This window comes from Jaculus jaculus, chromosome 16 (genome assembly GCF_020740685.1).
Source record: "Jaculus jaculus isolate mJacJac1 chromosome 16, mJacJac1.mat.Y.cur, whole genome shotgun sequence".
Lineage (NCBI taxonomy): Eukaryota > Metazoa > Chordata > Mammalia > Rodentia > Dipodidae > Jaculus > Jaculus jaculus.
The window spans coordinates 33,564,926-33,580,766 of record NC_059117.1 but is presented as its reverse complement, the minus strand read 5'-3'; the positions used below and the strand labels follow the sequence as shown (position 1 = coordinate 33,580,766).

General features: G+C 42.0%; 1 protein-coding gene and 1 pseudogene across 1 annotated transcript in view; one reads left to right on the top strand and one right to left on the bottom strand.

The window, feature by feature from the left end:
- Positions 1-5,015: 5,015 nt before the first annotated feature.
- Positions 5,016-15,841, bottom strand: part of Abcb5 (ATP binding cassette subfamily B member 5) — a 150,109-nt gene continuing 139,283 nt past the window's right edge. The window contains exons 21-24 of the mRNA XM_045135642.1: positions 13,171-13,368; positions 10,994-11,200; positions 7,604-7,750; positions 5,016-5,222 (exon numbers count right to left, since the gene is read on the bottom strand). Of these exons, the coding sequence (XP_044991577.1) occupies positions 5,016-5,222; positions 7,604-7,750; positions 10,994-11,200; positions 13,171-13,368 (759 nt within the window). The remainder of the gene's footprint in view (positions 5,223-7,603; positions 7,751-10,993; positions 11,201-13,170; positions 13,369-15,841) is intronic.
- Positions 9,520-10,623, top strand: LOC123455347 (annotated as a pseudogene).

Here is a 15,841-nt window from a genome sequence, read left to right as displayed (position 1 = left end):
CTGGGACTACATAATGAATTCCAGGTCAGCCTGGGCTACAGTGAAACCCTACCTCAAAAAGCCAACAACAAAAATCAATGCATAAGTTGACACTAACATAGGAATCACTTTCATATTCATCTGATGTACTGTGTCTCACATGATCCTTGCAATGCAAGAAGCTGAAAATCAGCTTACTTGCTGTGACCTGATGCCCTAAGTTGGGTCCACATGGCGCTATATCAATTTCAATAAGAGTAGTAGGATATACGGTAGGCTGCCTGGGTAATATACAAAACGGATTTGACATTATCAGTTTTATTTCACTTTGCACAGACATCTGTGCACACTTGGTTCTTGTTAAATTCATTTTATCCCACTGGTACCCTCATGGGTGATAAATTTATTCTATTCCACTGGTATCGTCAGGGTTGTTAAAATCATTCTATCCCATGGGTAGCTTTATAGGTGTTAAATTCATTCTATCCCACTTGTATCTTCATGGGTATTTCAATTATTATTATTATTTTTGTTTTTTTGAAGTAGGGTCTCCCTCTAGCCAAGCTAACCTGGAATTCACTATGTAGTCTCAGGCTGGCCTCAAACTCACAGTGATCCTCCTACCTCTGTGTCACAGGTATTGAGGTTAAAGGTGTATACCACCACGCCTGGCACAGTTATTTTAAGATTCACTAAACATCCCTCTCTGCTAGAAAAGTAGGGTAGCTCAAAGGGTACATGTGGCTATGCCTGAGAGCTGCTATAGAACATGTAACATTTATAGATGTCTTTGAGATAGATCTTGACCTATTTGAGTTTGAGCTTTCATTGAATTTAGGGTTTTGAGGGGTTTTTTCTTTATCCCCAATACTTCATCTTCTTATCTTTTATTTCATCACTATATCCAGTTCCAGAGGTAGTGCAAGGACCCTCATAGATGTGTGGATTACGATCAGCCTAAGTAAGGCCATAAATGACCACTGGAAGAAATAAGTGGGTTTCTTACACTGTAAATCCTTGAGAATGTGAAATTAGGCACACAAGGGTCAAAAATAACAGGCAATGTATGTGTAAGTACCTAATTGCATAATTAAGTAAACCAACTAATAGCTCATTGATAAATTGCTAAGAATTTATCGTATTTAAAATTAAGTTAGCTAAAATTAAAATTATAATTTCCATCTAAATGGGAAGAAAGATGTTTTATAGACTTATGCACCTTTGAGTAGAAGAAAGCCATCTAGTGTGTCTCACAATGTATATGACAAAGTGATGGATTGTGTTGGGTGATTACTGAAGTAAGATGGTTTCAGTCCGTCAGATGATCTTTTGAGTAAATGTGTTCTCTTAATCTTAATGCCAATAATATACACTGTGGAGCTGCTGGAGAGATGGCTTAGTGGTTAAGGTGCTTGCCTGCAAAGCTTAATGACCAGGGTTCCATTCCTTATTATCCACGTAAAGCCAAATGGACAAAGTGGTGCCTGCATTGGGAGTCTGTTTGCAGTGGCTAGAGGCCCTGGTGTGCCCATTTTGTCTGTGTCTCCTCTCTATCTCTCTCTGCGTGCATAACAAATAAATAAATACATAAATAAATAAGTGAATAAAATTATTTTTAAAAAGTTACACACATGATAATTTCTGTTTTTCTGAGCTAAATTAGCTAGCATTTATTGTCTATGTACTATATCCTGGATTTTCAAAGGACATGTCACATATGCACAGATTTAGTGCCCTGAATGACCTGACATTCTTTGCTTGAAGCCCTTTAGTTGTTACCAGGTTGTAAGCTGTGATCTAAACATGCACTTATTCAATAATTAATTTGCAAAAGCTTTAATGAGTAATTTCACGTTTGAAACCTAGATTCAAATGGACTGAAGTGCCATTTCCTTTCATGTTCTTATAAAAATGTCAATTATTATTTAGTTTCCTTTAAGTACAGTTATCTGCTTTATGAAAAAGTACAGGATCTAAAAAGGCAGACTTATGAAACCAGTAAGATATTAATTATTCATTTAGAAAAAAATTGTTCAAATAATTTTTAAGCTCTTGAGCTCATTTGAGTAAGCAATTCCATAGCTGATTAGAATTACTTGGTGATAAGGAGCTTGAATTTTATCATTTCAACAAAAATGATATCATGATATCATTTAAAAACCTTTTTTTTTTTTTTTTTCTTTTCGAGGTAGGGTCTCACTCTGGTCCAGGATGACCTGGAATTAACTCTATCATCTCAGGGTGGCCTTGAACTCATGGCAATCCGCCTACCTCTGCCTCCCGAGTGCTGGGATTAAAGGTGTGTGCCACCACACCCGGCTCTAAAAACCATTTTAAGAAGTACATTGTCAGCAATGGTCCCCCAAACACGGGGAGTCTCTACTTCATCAACTGATGACGTCGCAGGCCTTTGCAAAGTACACGGTGATTTGGTTTGCAGCCCAGTCACTTGATCCAGTGTGGGGAGTGGCTTCGCTGAAAATGCTGCACACAAGGAGCACCCAGGGCGCAGGCTACTGATAAGGGAGAGGGCTTTCCTGCTACCAGTGAGGAGCAGATGTCTACAGGCCCAAGGGGAGCTTCGTCCTTGCAGGTGATTGTCCATGCAGGAGGAACTGCGCATCAGGGATTTGGACTGCTCCTGCTTCGGGGCCTTATGGATATTCACACCACATTTCCTGTCACCTATCCTGCTCTGGAAATGAAGCTACCAAGAGCTATCCATCCATGCTCAGCACAGTAGCCATGAGTCGGCCAATATCAATGTTTCTAAACAATGTATCTGGTTGCCCACCCTGATCCTATCTTTACTTGATATAGGGGCTGGAGAAATGGCTCAACGGTTAAGGCATTTTCCTACAAAGCCTAACCACCTGAGTTTTATCCCCAGTACCCATGTCAGCCAGATGCACAAAGTGGTGCGTGCATCTGGAAAGTTCCTTCGCAGCGGCTAGAGGCCCTGGTGTGGCCCTCTTTCTATATCTGTATCTTTCCGCTTGCAAAAACAAATAAATAAAATGTTTTTTTTTAAAGATAATATAATACATAAATCATTCATATCCTTTTCCACAAGATTTCAGACTATAGGCAGAGAGCATTTTAGAGAGGCTGATTGTGTCACTGTAGATGGAAGAAAATACAAATAAGGACCGGGTGTGTTGGTGCACGCCTTCCTTTAATCTTGCTTGGCACTTGGGAGGCAGAGGTAGGAGGATTGCTGTGAGTTTGAGGCCACCCTGAGACCACATCATAGTGACTTCTAGGTTAGCCTTGGTTAGGGTGAGACCCTACGTTGAAAAACCAAACAAACAAACAAAAAAAGAAAACATAATTAACTACAAAGAGAATGGCAATGTTAGCCTCTAACCCCAGCACTTGAGGGGCTGAGGCAGAAAGATCTTAAGTTTGAGGTTAGCCTAGCCTGCTTAGTGAACCTTTGTCTATAAAAGGAAAGAGGAAGAATGAATAAAGCTCTCTCTCTCTCTCACACACACATACACACACACACTTGCATGTGTGTGTAGAGTATGTGTGGTGTGGTGTGGTGCATGCATGGGTATTTGTAGAGTATGTATGGTGTGGTGTATTATGTGTGCTATATGTGTGTGTGTGCATGTGGGCAGATGCATGCATGCTGTGTATTTGCATACTGAGGCTAGAGGAGAACTTCTGGTGCCTGTCTCTATTGCTCATCCACATACTTCCTTTAGACAAGGTGTCTCTCTCAACCCAGAATTGCTCTGTTTTTGGTCAACTTGGAGCTTCAATTTTCAGCCAGTGAGCCCCAGCAATTATCCTCTCCCTAAGACTGGGGTTATAGACATGCATGGTTGCACCTGGTTTTTTATGTGGATTCGATGGAGTCAAACTCAGGCAGTCTCAGGCCCTCCCAGGGCCTCATATGTAAGTAGTAAGTGCTCTTAAGTGCTGAGCCATCTCCACAGCCCAGCATAACATTCATTTAACTAAGTGAAAACCATGACTGAATTTACTAATATTGTCTTTTATATATAATTACTAGATCATATGTATTACATAAAATAAAGCCCATATAAAATTAAGCAAATTTTTTGATGAGTCACACAGAAAAGCATTTTAACTTTTCACCTACAATAAAAGTAGCTTTTAGGCTGCATGTGGTGGTGCACACCCTTTATCCCAGCACTCAGGAGCTAAGGTAGGAGGACCACTGTGAGTTCAAGGCCAGCCTGAGTGTCTACAGAATGAGTTCCAGGTTGGCCTGGGCTCTAGTGAGACCCTACGTCACAAAAGCAACAATAAGAAAAATCCCCAACGTAGCTTTTGTTTTCTTCATAAATTTTCATACATTGATAAACATGGCTTTTTATTTGTTTGTTTGTATGCTGCTCACCTAAAGCCTGAAGTAATGGAACCTTCAGGATTTGAACATGTGAGGCATAGCACTGACTGGGGAGGCAGGAGACCAGGACCTTTCCAGAAATTTTTCACTGTAATCCTTCTAGCACTTCCTTCCTGCATCTGCTACACACAGGCATGCAGGGATATGACAGAATAACAACAGTGGATATTTATTTGGAGAAGAAGAGTTGTTAGAGCCATGCCTACTGTCTAGAAAAAAGAACACACTACACTTTAAACATGCTACAAAGCTCACAATCTTCTGAGCTAAAGATACTTTCTTCAATGCCATAGGCCTAACTAACTGCATCTTACTTTTTTTTTCTAAAACCTTTCAACCTCATTAACTGTATAATTTTCCACCTGGGAACATATTTACAACTTTATAGCAGAAGCTGATGGAGAAATGTGTTCGCTTTACAGAAGGCATTTATAAGGAAATGTGTTAGGACATTTTTCTAAAATAAGAGATGCAGGCAGTGTCTAGGGGAATTTTGTAATTTATTTGGCTTTAAAAAATCTAAAGGGAAGTCATGTGAACATATGTCTGTGCTTGAGTGGTAAGATTCAAGGTTTTGATATATACAATAAGCGAACAAGGCAGGTCAGAAATGACTTAATACTCTTCCTTTGCAGTACACGAACATCAGAATCTGCTATGTAACACAGTGCACTGACTGTGCTTTGACTAATTTAAAGTACACGTCTCGCTTTCTCAGGAGCTCCTGGTGAGTTCCTTGTTCCTTTATTTTCCCATTTTGCAGAACCACTATCAGATCTGCATTCTGTATTGTGGAGAGTCTGTGAGCCACCATGAGGCAGGTCCTCCCTCTCCGGGCTTCCTCCAGAGCAAGCTGAACCACCTGAAAGAGAGAAGGACTGATGATTGCAAGGTTGGTTTAGGTATTAATAAACACACCTAAGCCGGCATGGCAGTGCACGCCTTTCATCCCAGCACTTGGGAGGCAGAGGTAGGAGGATTGCTGTGAGTTCAAGGGCACGCTGAGACTAGAGTAAATTCCAGGTCAGCCTGGCCTAGAGTGAGACCCTGCCTTGAAAAAGCAAAAATAAATAAATAAACACACCTAAGTCAGTTTTACTAAGGTAACCTAATCATTTTCTCTGCTGCATTTGTGTGTCCCTAGAGGAACTGCTGTACTTTGGGAAATATTCACCCCAGTTGATAGAATTGGAGAAAAAGTACTCATAGCGACATAAAACAGGACTTAGTTGGAAAATCACCTGTGGCAATTAATACAGTTGAAATAGTTATATAAGGGAATGATTCAAAACTCAAAAGCAGGAAACAGTTTTTCTATATTGTTTGTCTCACATAGTTTGCTAATATTCTATAATTTTCCAACATAGTTCTCTCCTTTTTTTCTTAGACAACAATGAGGTTAAAGTGCTACGTTGAGAAATGGGAGTAGGTGAAAACCAATCCCTGTTGAACCTAAAAAATACTCCAATGTTGTATAGGTTAGGTCAATCCTGGCAATCGCCCCACATGTGCTGGTATTCATAGTTTAAGATGTAAGCCATGGTTTAAAAACTTCAGATCATATGATCAAGGGACCACTGCTAGTAACTGACAAATTCAGAGTCACAGATAAGTTCAATTGCAACACGTATGTTTTCTTCTTTTAGGACACATAAACTGAGTGGTTGTCATCTATAAAACTAATCATGTGTGGCCTAACTGCCTGAACCCTTAGGTCAGACACAATTCTAACATAGGGAAGTGGTTCTCCTTTCCTCCTCCCTCCCTTGATAGAGCCCTAGAATATGTACATGATTCCTGCCTCAGCCTCCCAAGTATAGACATGCACCACGATACTGGACTTCAAAATTGTTTTGGGCTGGAGGGATGGCTTAGCAGTTAAGATGCTTGCTTTCAAAGCCAGAGGACCCAGGTTTGATTCCCTAGGACCCATGTAAGCAGGATGTGCAAGGCAGCACATGCATCTGGCGTTCATTTGCAGTGGTTGGAGGCCTTGTTCATTCTTTCTCTCTCTCTTTCTCTCTACCTGCCTATTTCTGTAACTCTCTCTCAAATAAATAAAAAAAAATAAAATATTTAAAAAATTTTTTATTTGTGAGGAGAGAATGAAACACACACACACACACACACACACACACACAGAGAGAGAGAGAGAGAGAGAGAGAGAGAGAGAGAGACAAGGAGAGAGAGAGAAATGGGCACACCTTCAAGGTCTGTTGCTACTGCAAACCAACTCCAGACACGTGGTTACACTGAGTAATCTTCCCAGCCACCATACCTGACTTTTTACTTTAACCTATATGTACTTGAAAGTACTAATCTGCAAATAGAAATTTAAAAATAAATTTATATTTGCATAAGGGAAAAAGAAAGAAAGATAGATGATACATAGATAGGTAGACAGAGAGTAAGGGGCCCTCCAGGGCCTCTTTCCACTACCACCAAACTACAGACACATGTGCTACATTGTCTTTATGTGGGTATTGGGGAATTGAACCCCAGTGAGCAGGCTTTGTCAACAAGTGCTTTTAGCCACTGAGCCCTGAATGGACATTTTAATGAAAGAAGCACTTCTTTCATAGTTCTTGTGAGTTTTGAGATAATAGCATATCATAAAGATTGATAAATATTAATGCTCATTATTACTTTAACTGATGTTCATTTACAAAAGAAGAGCCCACTATGTACAAGAACACAGCGTGCACACATCTACACACACACACACACACACACACACACACACACACAGGAATACACCACACATAATTGCTAGAAGACTGAGGCCCAGAGCTATTAGACGTGGAAAGTGATGGCTGTGTAGGTGTGTTGTCCCTTGTCCATTCACTCCCTTGCTTTCATCTCTAACCACACCACTAGCATGAGAAGGTAACTGTCTGAGAACCTAAGGTTCTTACATTCTAGTCTAGATCATTCCCTTTGCATGTAGATTACAATACAGTGGAATGATAACAAACTAGAAAAGATACTGGTGTGTGTGTGGGGGGACTCTTTCTTTGACTGGAGGAAATGTTCTACAATTGGGTCAGTTTTGACAATAAGGCAGAAATCAAGTAAGAAAACCTTTCCAGAACACAAGACGCCCTCTGTGTCAACTCCCTCTTCCCTGCCTGCCATCACCTCACGTGGCCACCTTGGTGACTCTACGACTTTAATTCTTTGCTTCCCTAACCTGACCTTGGTCTTCCTGATCCCACCTGCTTCTTGTTCTTATGGAGGTCTTACCTTTGCACTCTCATTATCCAGGGATGAAGTGGCCTCGTCCAGCAGTAAAATTTTTGGCTTCCGGAGAAGAGCTCTGGCTATAGCCAGTCTTTGCTTCTGTCCACCGGAAAGCTGGGCCCCTCTCAGGCCTACTTGTGTGTTGTATTTCTGTGGCAGGAAGAAAGTAAAGCTGGTTACTTACATGAGCATGCCACCCATAGGCCAGAGGCATCTAAGTATTTCAAATTTTCCATCTTTTGATAATTTATGGCCCAACAGATGCTGAAATCCGTCCGTGGTCTTTTTCCGTAGAGGGGCACTAAACACTACCATTTCACTACCATCCACTGTCATCTCACAGCCTACCTTTGCTGTCAACCTTCTACAAAGAAGTTCTCCAAATTAAAGTCCAAGTGGGGGAGGGGGCAATGAAGAAAAGAAAATGTTCCTTTTCTATGGAGCTGTATTATGTTCTTTCTGTTTTTGGGTTAGGATAGTTCAGAGGTAGTTGTAAAAACACAGAAATCGTGGGGTTACTTCCCAAGCTCTGGAAGCACATTCTCCTGGCCGGGGTTTGGCCCATTCTTCTGCGGTTTCCTACCTGCTGTGGCAGAGCTGGAGTCCAGCTGCCCTCTGCCACAGGGAAGCTTCCCACTGAGACTCTAAGCCCCAGGAAAAGCTTCCCTCCCATCAGCTCCTTTTGTTCAGGTGTGTTTCTCCCAGTAATGAGAAGTAATTGCAACACCAGGATTTAAAAATTTCTTCCATCCCTAATTTCTACCAATTCTGCCCTTTTTTTTTTTTTTTTTTTTTTTTTTTGAGACCACATTCCTTTTCTCGGTCTCCTGAGTACTGGGATTACAGCTTTGCACCGCCATACCCAGCTGGCTTTCATTTTCATGGTCTCTTTAGATCCATTTTCTTTTTCTCCTAACTTAATACTTACTAATTTGGACGTTCAAGGCTTATTCCTGGAAATCGCTTCGCATGGATCTCCCAAACTCACTGTCTCTCGGTCACTCCAGGTTGTCACTTACATTGGTGCTGGTTAAGCAATTCCTCTTTCCAGCTCTCAACATCTCCCCTATTCAAAAACCTGCACTAATGGGCTGGAGAAGATGGCTTAGCAGGTAAGGCATTTGCCTGAAAAGCCAAAGGACCCTGGTTCGATTCCCCAGGACCCATGTAACCCCCCAGATGCACAAGGAGACACATGCATCTGGAGTTCGTTTGCAGTGGCTGGGGCCCTGGTGCACACATTCCCTCTCACTCTCTCTCAAATAAATAAATAAATAAATAAATAGAATATTAAAAAAAAAACAAAACCTTGCACTGATTCTTTAGAAAGTGTCAAGGTTAACATGTCCTTGCTTGCAACATAAGTGCTTAGTCACGTCTTAACATGCTTATGAAAAACTACATAAATATTATACATTTGTATGTTCTCCTTCCCAATCCAACTATTGAATCATTCTGCTTTCATTTGTTCTTACTGCTTTTTGTTTTGTCTTATATCATTTTGTTTGGAGGCAGGGCCTCACTGTATAGCCCAGGCTGACTTGTAACTGGCGGTCCTCCTGCTTTACCCTCCCACGTGCTGGCGTGGCCCGTGTGGCCAGCACGTCTGGCAGTGCTTGCTCTGTGACCACATCGGTAATATCCAGTCAGGGCACTTTAAAATTCTCCAGCCAGAATGCCCCACTCTCCCCTGTTTTCAGATAGCAGTGTTCTAGGCTGTGGGTTATAATGATTTGTGTGCATTGGTCTGGGCTCATCACAACCATGTGGGACCATTTTATTTGTCATGGTCATCTTCTCTAAATGTTAGGTGAGTGGTGGACAAAGAATGAGGCTTGGTAGCTATGTATTGAGTGGATAAATTGGGATGGGAATGAAGACAGGAAATTTAAACTTTGAGTGAGCAGAGAGCATGATTGATGGATGAATCCAAAAAGTCAGAGATAAAGGTAAAATAGGTCCTCAGAAATCAAAGGTTGAGGCAGCCATTTCAATGTGACCGATGATTTCTGCAGAGGATTAAGATGGATATTATCTCGATGTATTGTGAAGACTCTCTGTGCAACTTGCCTTGTATGTGGATATGTGGTTAGGACATACTGAGGGCTGCTGGGAGAGCTTAGCTTCTTTTTTTCTGCCATTTTGCATTGATTCTGTTGCCTTGTATTTGGAGGAAATACTGAGCCCCCATTTGTTTGCTCTATAAAATCACTTCCCTTTCAAGGATGTACATCGGGCAGAATGGCATCATGTCCACACTCCACTCCCCAGCTGTGGTGGCTGCTTTGGGCTGCCTTTGTGAAATGTCTTTGTTACATCCTATGAAACCCAAGAGCTACCATGAACGTGACTTGCGCTGTACACGTGGCAGAGGTCATGGGAAGAAACAGTGATGATCAAAACGAGAACATGACTTTAAGCCCCGAAGCCTTGTGTGGATTGGCACCTGTCAGCGCCTGTGTCTCGCCTGGTGGAAGTTTCTCAAGTTGACTGTGCTGTGAGGGCCGTGGAAAATAGCAAGCAGTAGGTGCATTGGCAGATTTCCATTCATTAGCAGACACAGCAAGAGAAGTCCCAACTTTAGATTTAACTTTGGTTATAACGTCTCACTAAAGCATCTTGCAGACAGAGTGGACACGTATGTATGGGAGACTGCACTCTACTGTGCTGTTAGAACTTGTGGCCACAGTTATATTCCAGCATCTTTTAGGGTGAATGGTGGTGCACAAATCCACATGATTAACCCATTGGGCATTTCATATGGCTATTAGGGTTGTGCCATTGGCAAGGCTAGGTAAGCTATAATGCTAGAAATAGAAATGCTTCAGATGGAAGAAATCATCTGCTGTAGTATAATCCACAAAGCTGCAAATATGCTTCCATAGGACACAGTAACATTAAGGATAAAGCTTGAATTCGAGCTTAGCTGGGTTGGTGAATTAACTACAGAAAGATGTGAGGCTGTTCCAGGAGATACAAGGGAAGGAGCAGAGAGACACTGTAAGGACTCTTTAGGGAGATGATTGAGAGACTGATCATGTGCAATGTACACTTGGAAATCTACTTTACATGTCTATGACAGTCTCACCTAGCACTGGAGATTATACACGTCCAGTGGCCAGTTTTGATTACATTTTCATCTTTTAAACAAAAAAAAAAATGTGGACATCAGTTACATGTATTAAATATGAATATTCAGTCAGTCATGAAAAAAAAAAAGAACAGGCCCCTGAAATCCTCAACCTTTGGTTTTGACATTTAACTTGATGACAGAGGCTGGGTATAAAGAAATTGTACAACCCAAGGAATACGTTAAAAATAAGCACTGAGGCTCAGGGGCTATTTTGGCTAACCTGACAGCTTTGGGATTCAAGATTTTAGCTATTTTCTTACCTCGGGGAGACCTTCGATGAAAGAATGGATATTGGCTGCTCGTGCGGCCTCCTTGATCTCCTCCAAAGGCACCACGCGGCTGTTATCACCATAGGCGATGTTCTCCGCGACGCTGCCGTTGAAGAGCACGGGCTCTTGAGCAACGGTGGCTATCTGGGAACGGAGCCACTGCACGTCCAACTCTTTTGCATCTACCCCATCAAGAAGCTGCCAGGAGCAGAACAGAGAATGGCATGTTAAGATCCAACCACGGTTTCATGTTACGGCTTACTGTATTCAAACCTACACAAATCATAACAAGAAAGTTAGGAATTCAAGCTATTTCAAAGGATATGCTGCCAAAGGAAGGCTCATAAATCATCCATGGCATAAAAGCAGCCAATAATGAGTTCACTGAAACACGGACGTCAAACATGCCCAACATTTCTAGCGTGGCCACAGGTTCTGGAGACCTGCCCAGGGTTTGGGATGAACTTTGTCCTGAGTCATGTGGAAAATGACCAACCTTTTCCTCCAATGTAAAGGACACCTTTATCAAGCCCATCCAGAGGAGAAGATGTAAGTTGACACAGAAGTCCACAAGGTAAGAGTTGTGTCCCTTTGCACATAGCTACATGTTATCACATGGACATATAACAACATGCACCTGATGTTTGGTAAGCATGCCAATACATGGGGGCTCCAGGTGCCAGTGAAGTAAGACAATGCAAAGCTTTTTCCCTCGGGTGGTTTCCAGACTGGCAGACAAAGGCGGGCATTCAACGCTTTAGCAAGTAGCTCAGAAAAAGTAGGTATCATGAAGACAGGGCAGCAGGACAGAGAAGCAGAGAGAGGAATGTACTCTGCTGTAGGTGTCTAAGGAAGTCACAGGAAGGGACATTCAGACTGGAGACATGGATGTTGTGAAGCAACCAGCAAGTAAGTTTATCATGAGTAAGAACCTTCTGGGTGGGGCAATGGGAAAAATCAAAGGCTGGAGAAGGCCTGTGAGGTTGATGCTTGGACTACCGTGAAGTGGGGGAAAGATGTGGTGACATTTGGGGAGGGAGGCAGAGGCCAAATCATGAAGGACTTTGAATGCGTGAACTCTTGTTTATTTAGCTGAGTGGGGAACCATCAAAGTGTTACAGGGAGGCAGTGTGTTATGGTGAATGCAAATAGGGAAATGTTACCTAATTCAAGCAAGCAGCTTTGGGAAACTCTGATTTGCAAGTATTCATTGAGAATCTATAGTGTAGAAAAGGCCATAGATTGCAGGAAAATATGGGTAATACAAAATCTGGACTTTTGAGGATCTATTGATTTTTCTTCTAGGAGGCCAGTTAGGAAGGTTTGTGTATGTGTGTGTGCATGTGTGTGTCAGAAAGAGACAGAAGAAGGGATGGAGGGAAAGAGGGTAAGAAAGAAGTAGTGTAGGAGAGAAGGAATAAAAATCTAGTATATGGGCTGGGGAAATGGCTTAGTGGTTAAGGCATTTGCCTGAAAAGCCTAAGGACCCTGGTTGGATTCCCCAGCACCCACATAAGCCAGATGCATAAGGGGCACATACGTCTGGCGTTTGTTTGCAGTGGCTGGATGCCCTGGCATACCCATTTTCTCTTTCTCTCTATCTGCCTCTTTCTTCCTCTCTCTCTCTCTCAAATAAATGCATAAATCTTTTTAAAAATCCAGTATACAAGGTATATAAAGTATAAGTTCAAGGTAAGGAAAACAATCCTTGCATTTCATGGAGGTGGAGGGCTTGTGTTTTTGAGATCAGAACACAGTTTAATGGCGTTGATTCCAGAAGGCCTTAATCAAGCCTAAGGCGTTGACAGCTGAGGAGGCGTGGACAGTGAGAACAGGAGAGGTTTGAACAAAGGAGGTGGAGACCATTATCTCTATCTTAAGTCTGAATCAAGTCAAGAGCAGTGATATGTGTGTGGAGGACACTATATTTATACTCGCATCCGTATTCTAAATTAGTCCATAGCTTAACATTTTCTGCTGCCAGGAGAGCTGATGTCTCTTCAGTCACTGTACTTAGTTTCAAAGTCCTCTCCACCATGTTTGATTCTGGTCTGTGTGTTTTCTGAGTTAAGGGCGAGAACTGTTTGCTCTACTACCCCAACCACTGGGGATGCTTAAGACTAGAGCCCCTAGCCCCTCAGTTTGGGTCTGTGTTCATCCAGGTTTACCACTTGTCCTTTCACGGGGTCGTAAAACCTCTGTAGCAGCTGAACCGATGTGCTTTTCCCACAGCCGATGCTCCCAACGAATGCTACTGTCTTCCCTTTCTCAATGCTGAAGGATAAGTCACGGAGAATGAGGACGTCTGGGCGACATGGGTAGAAGAAGGAGACTTCTCGAAACTCTACATGCCCTTCGCATGTGTCCTGTGAGAGGAAGTTATCCATGTTAGAGGGGGACCTTAGGAAGGCTGTGCCACGAGGCGGTAAGCACTTTTAGCAAAGTGTGCACGTTTCCACGCAATGGTTTTGAACAGTGAAACCCATCTCTAGAACTGGCCACCGAGGGCTGCTTTCCACCATTTGTACCTGTGCGTTTCGTGTTTTGTTTTCACCACGCGATTCTGTGCTCCCACAAAGCACTACCGCTCATCGGTTTGGCTCAGAGAAAGTCTGTGTTGCAGACTGGCTGTTTGACCAGCTGCTCTGAGTAAATATACCCTTTAAACATTGTTTTTTTTTTTTGAATTCTACTTCAAATACCTTTACTGCTTAACTCAGAAAAGCCTGAGATCTCAAAAAACTCTGTGCATAAGTGTTACTTGTTAAAATGGACTGTGTCTTACAGTCAGTGTGCATTGGGTTGTAAAGTCTAATGGTTCAATTTCAGTTGATTATTATTGAGTGTGTGTGTGTGGGGGTCACACTTGCCTAAAAGCTTAATTTTCCAGGTGTATTTTAAACTCTCTAGCCACTGATGATGCCTATATAAACTGATACCTGTGCCTAGGATGTTTGACAATATTTTCCAGAATTATCACCAAACAATGATTAACTTTTTAATTTTGGTTAATATGATTTTGACTTTGAAACTTCATGTTTGCCCTCAATTACTGTGGTGTGTGTGTGTGTGTGTGTGTGTGTGTATGATGTATGCATGTTTCTGTGTGTTTGAGTATAAGCATGTGTGTGCCACGGAATGCTTGCAGAGGCTGGAGGACAACTTTCCAGGTCAGTCCTCTCTTCTGTTCCTCGATTGAGGAAGGGCTTCTCACACTGGAGTCTCAGTCTGCTTTTATTTGTTGTGTTGTCCACGAGCTTTCTGGGCTTTGTCTCCCATCTCCCATTCAGCATCGCGGGCTGGGGTTACAGAAGCCTGTGGCCGCTCCCAGCTTTTCACAAACTCTCTGAGTTTCGAACTCGGGTACTTATGCTTGAGTGGCGGATGCTTTGTCAGAGACCCATCTTGCCAGCATGACGTTAACCCATTTTACAATGCATTCCTATGATTTCTGATGCAGTATGGAAAATATTAATCATACATAAAAGTAGAGAGAGAGAAGAAATAAAATGGGCTGCCATATGTCTATCACGTAGCTTTAGTACTTATCAATATTTGCTAATTTTATTTGACCAAAGTTTAATGTTTTATGTGTATATGTGTGTGTGCATGTTCATGTGGGTATGGGTGCACGCGTGTACAGTTATACTTGCTTGTGTATAGAGGTCAGAGTCTGATTGATGTCCAGTGTCCTAAGTCACTCTCCTCCTTCTTTAAAAAAAATATTTATTTTTAGCTGAGTGTGGTGGTACACGCCTTTAATCCCAGCACTCAGGAGGCAGAGGTAGGAGGATCGCTGTGAGTTCAAGGCCACCCTGAGACTACATAGTGAATTCCAGGTCAACCTGAGCTAGAGGGAGACTCTACCTTGAAAAACTGAAAAAAAAATTTTTGTTTGTTTATTTATTTGAGAGAGAGAGAGAGAGAGAAGCAGATAGAAAGAAAAATGGATGCTCCTGGGCCTCCATCCACTAGAAATGAACATCTGGCTTATCTGGGTCCTGGGGAATTGAATCTGAGTTCTGTGGCTTTGTAGGCAAGCACCTTAACCACTAAGCAATCTCTCCAGCCCTCCAACTTATTTTGTGAGACGGGGTCTCTCACTGAACCTAGAGCTCACTGATTTGGCTAGATTAGGCAGCTCACCAATCTCTGCCTCCCTAGTTCTGGAAGTACAGATGCATGGCACCATATCTGACATTTTATGTGGGTGCTGGTGACCCAAACCCAGATACTCACCTTTGTATGGCAAGGGTTTGACCCATTGAGCAATCTCCCCAGCCCCAGGTTACAATTTTTGAAGGTAAAGGAAATAATATAAGAATTTTTATATTAAATCAAATACAGAAGAAATAAATTCATTTTATAGTCTTTATATGAAATATTTTTGTGTTCTATGCCATGCATATGGTTTTTTTCCTTCTTTTCTTCCCTTCCCCTCCATATTCTTCCTTCCTTTCTTTCTTCCTCCCTTTCTTTTTGTCCTCCCTCCACCCTTCCTTTCCTTCCTTCCTTCCCTCCCTTACCCTCTCTCTTTCCTTCCTTCTTTCCTTCCTCCTTCCTCCTTCCCTCTCTCCCTCCCTCCCTGTTTTTTTTTTTTTTTCTTCGTTGTTGTTGTTTTGCTTTTTCTGTAACACTTAGGGATGAACCCAGGGCCTTGGACATGGTAGGCTATCAGTGAGTGACATGTCACCTCTCTGTGCCTATATTCTAAAAGGTCACTTATCTGTAAGATACTCAATTTCTCTAATGAAATTTAAGAATTAAATAAAAGCAGTAGAAGACATATATAAATCCTACAATTTTAAAACAGAGTCTTGTGTCTTTGACTTTTCAAAA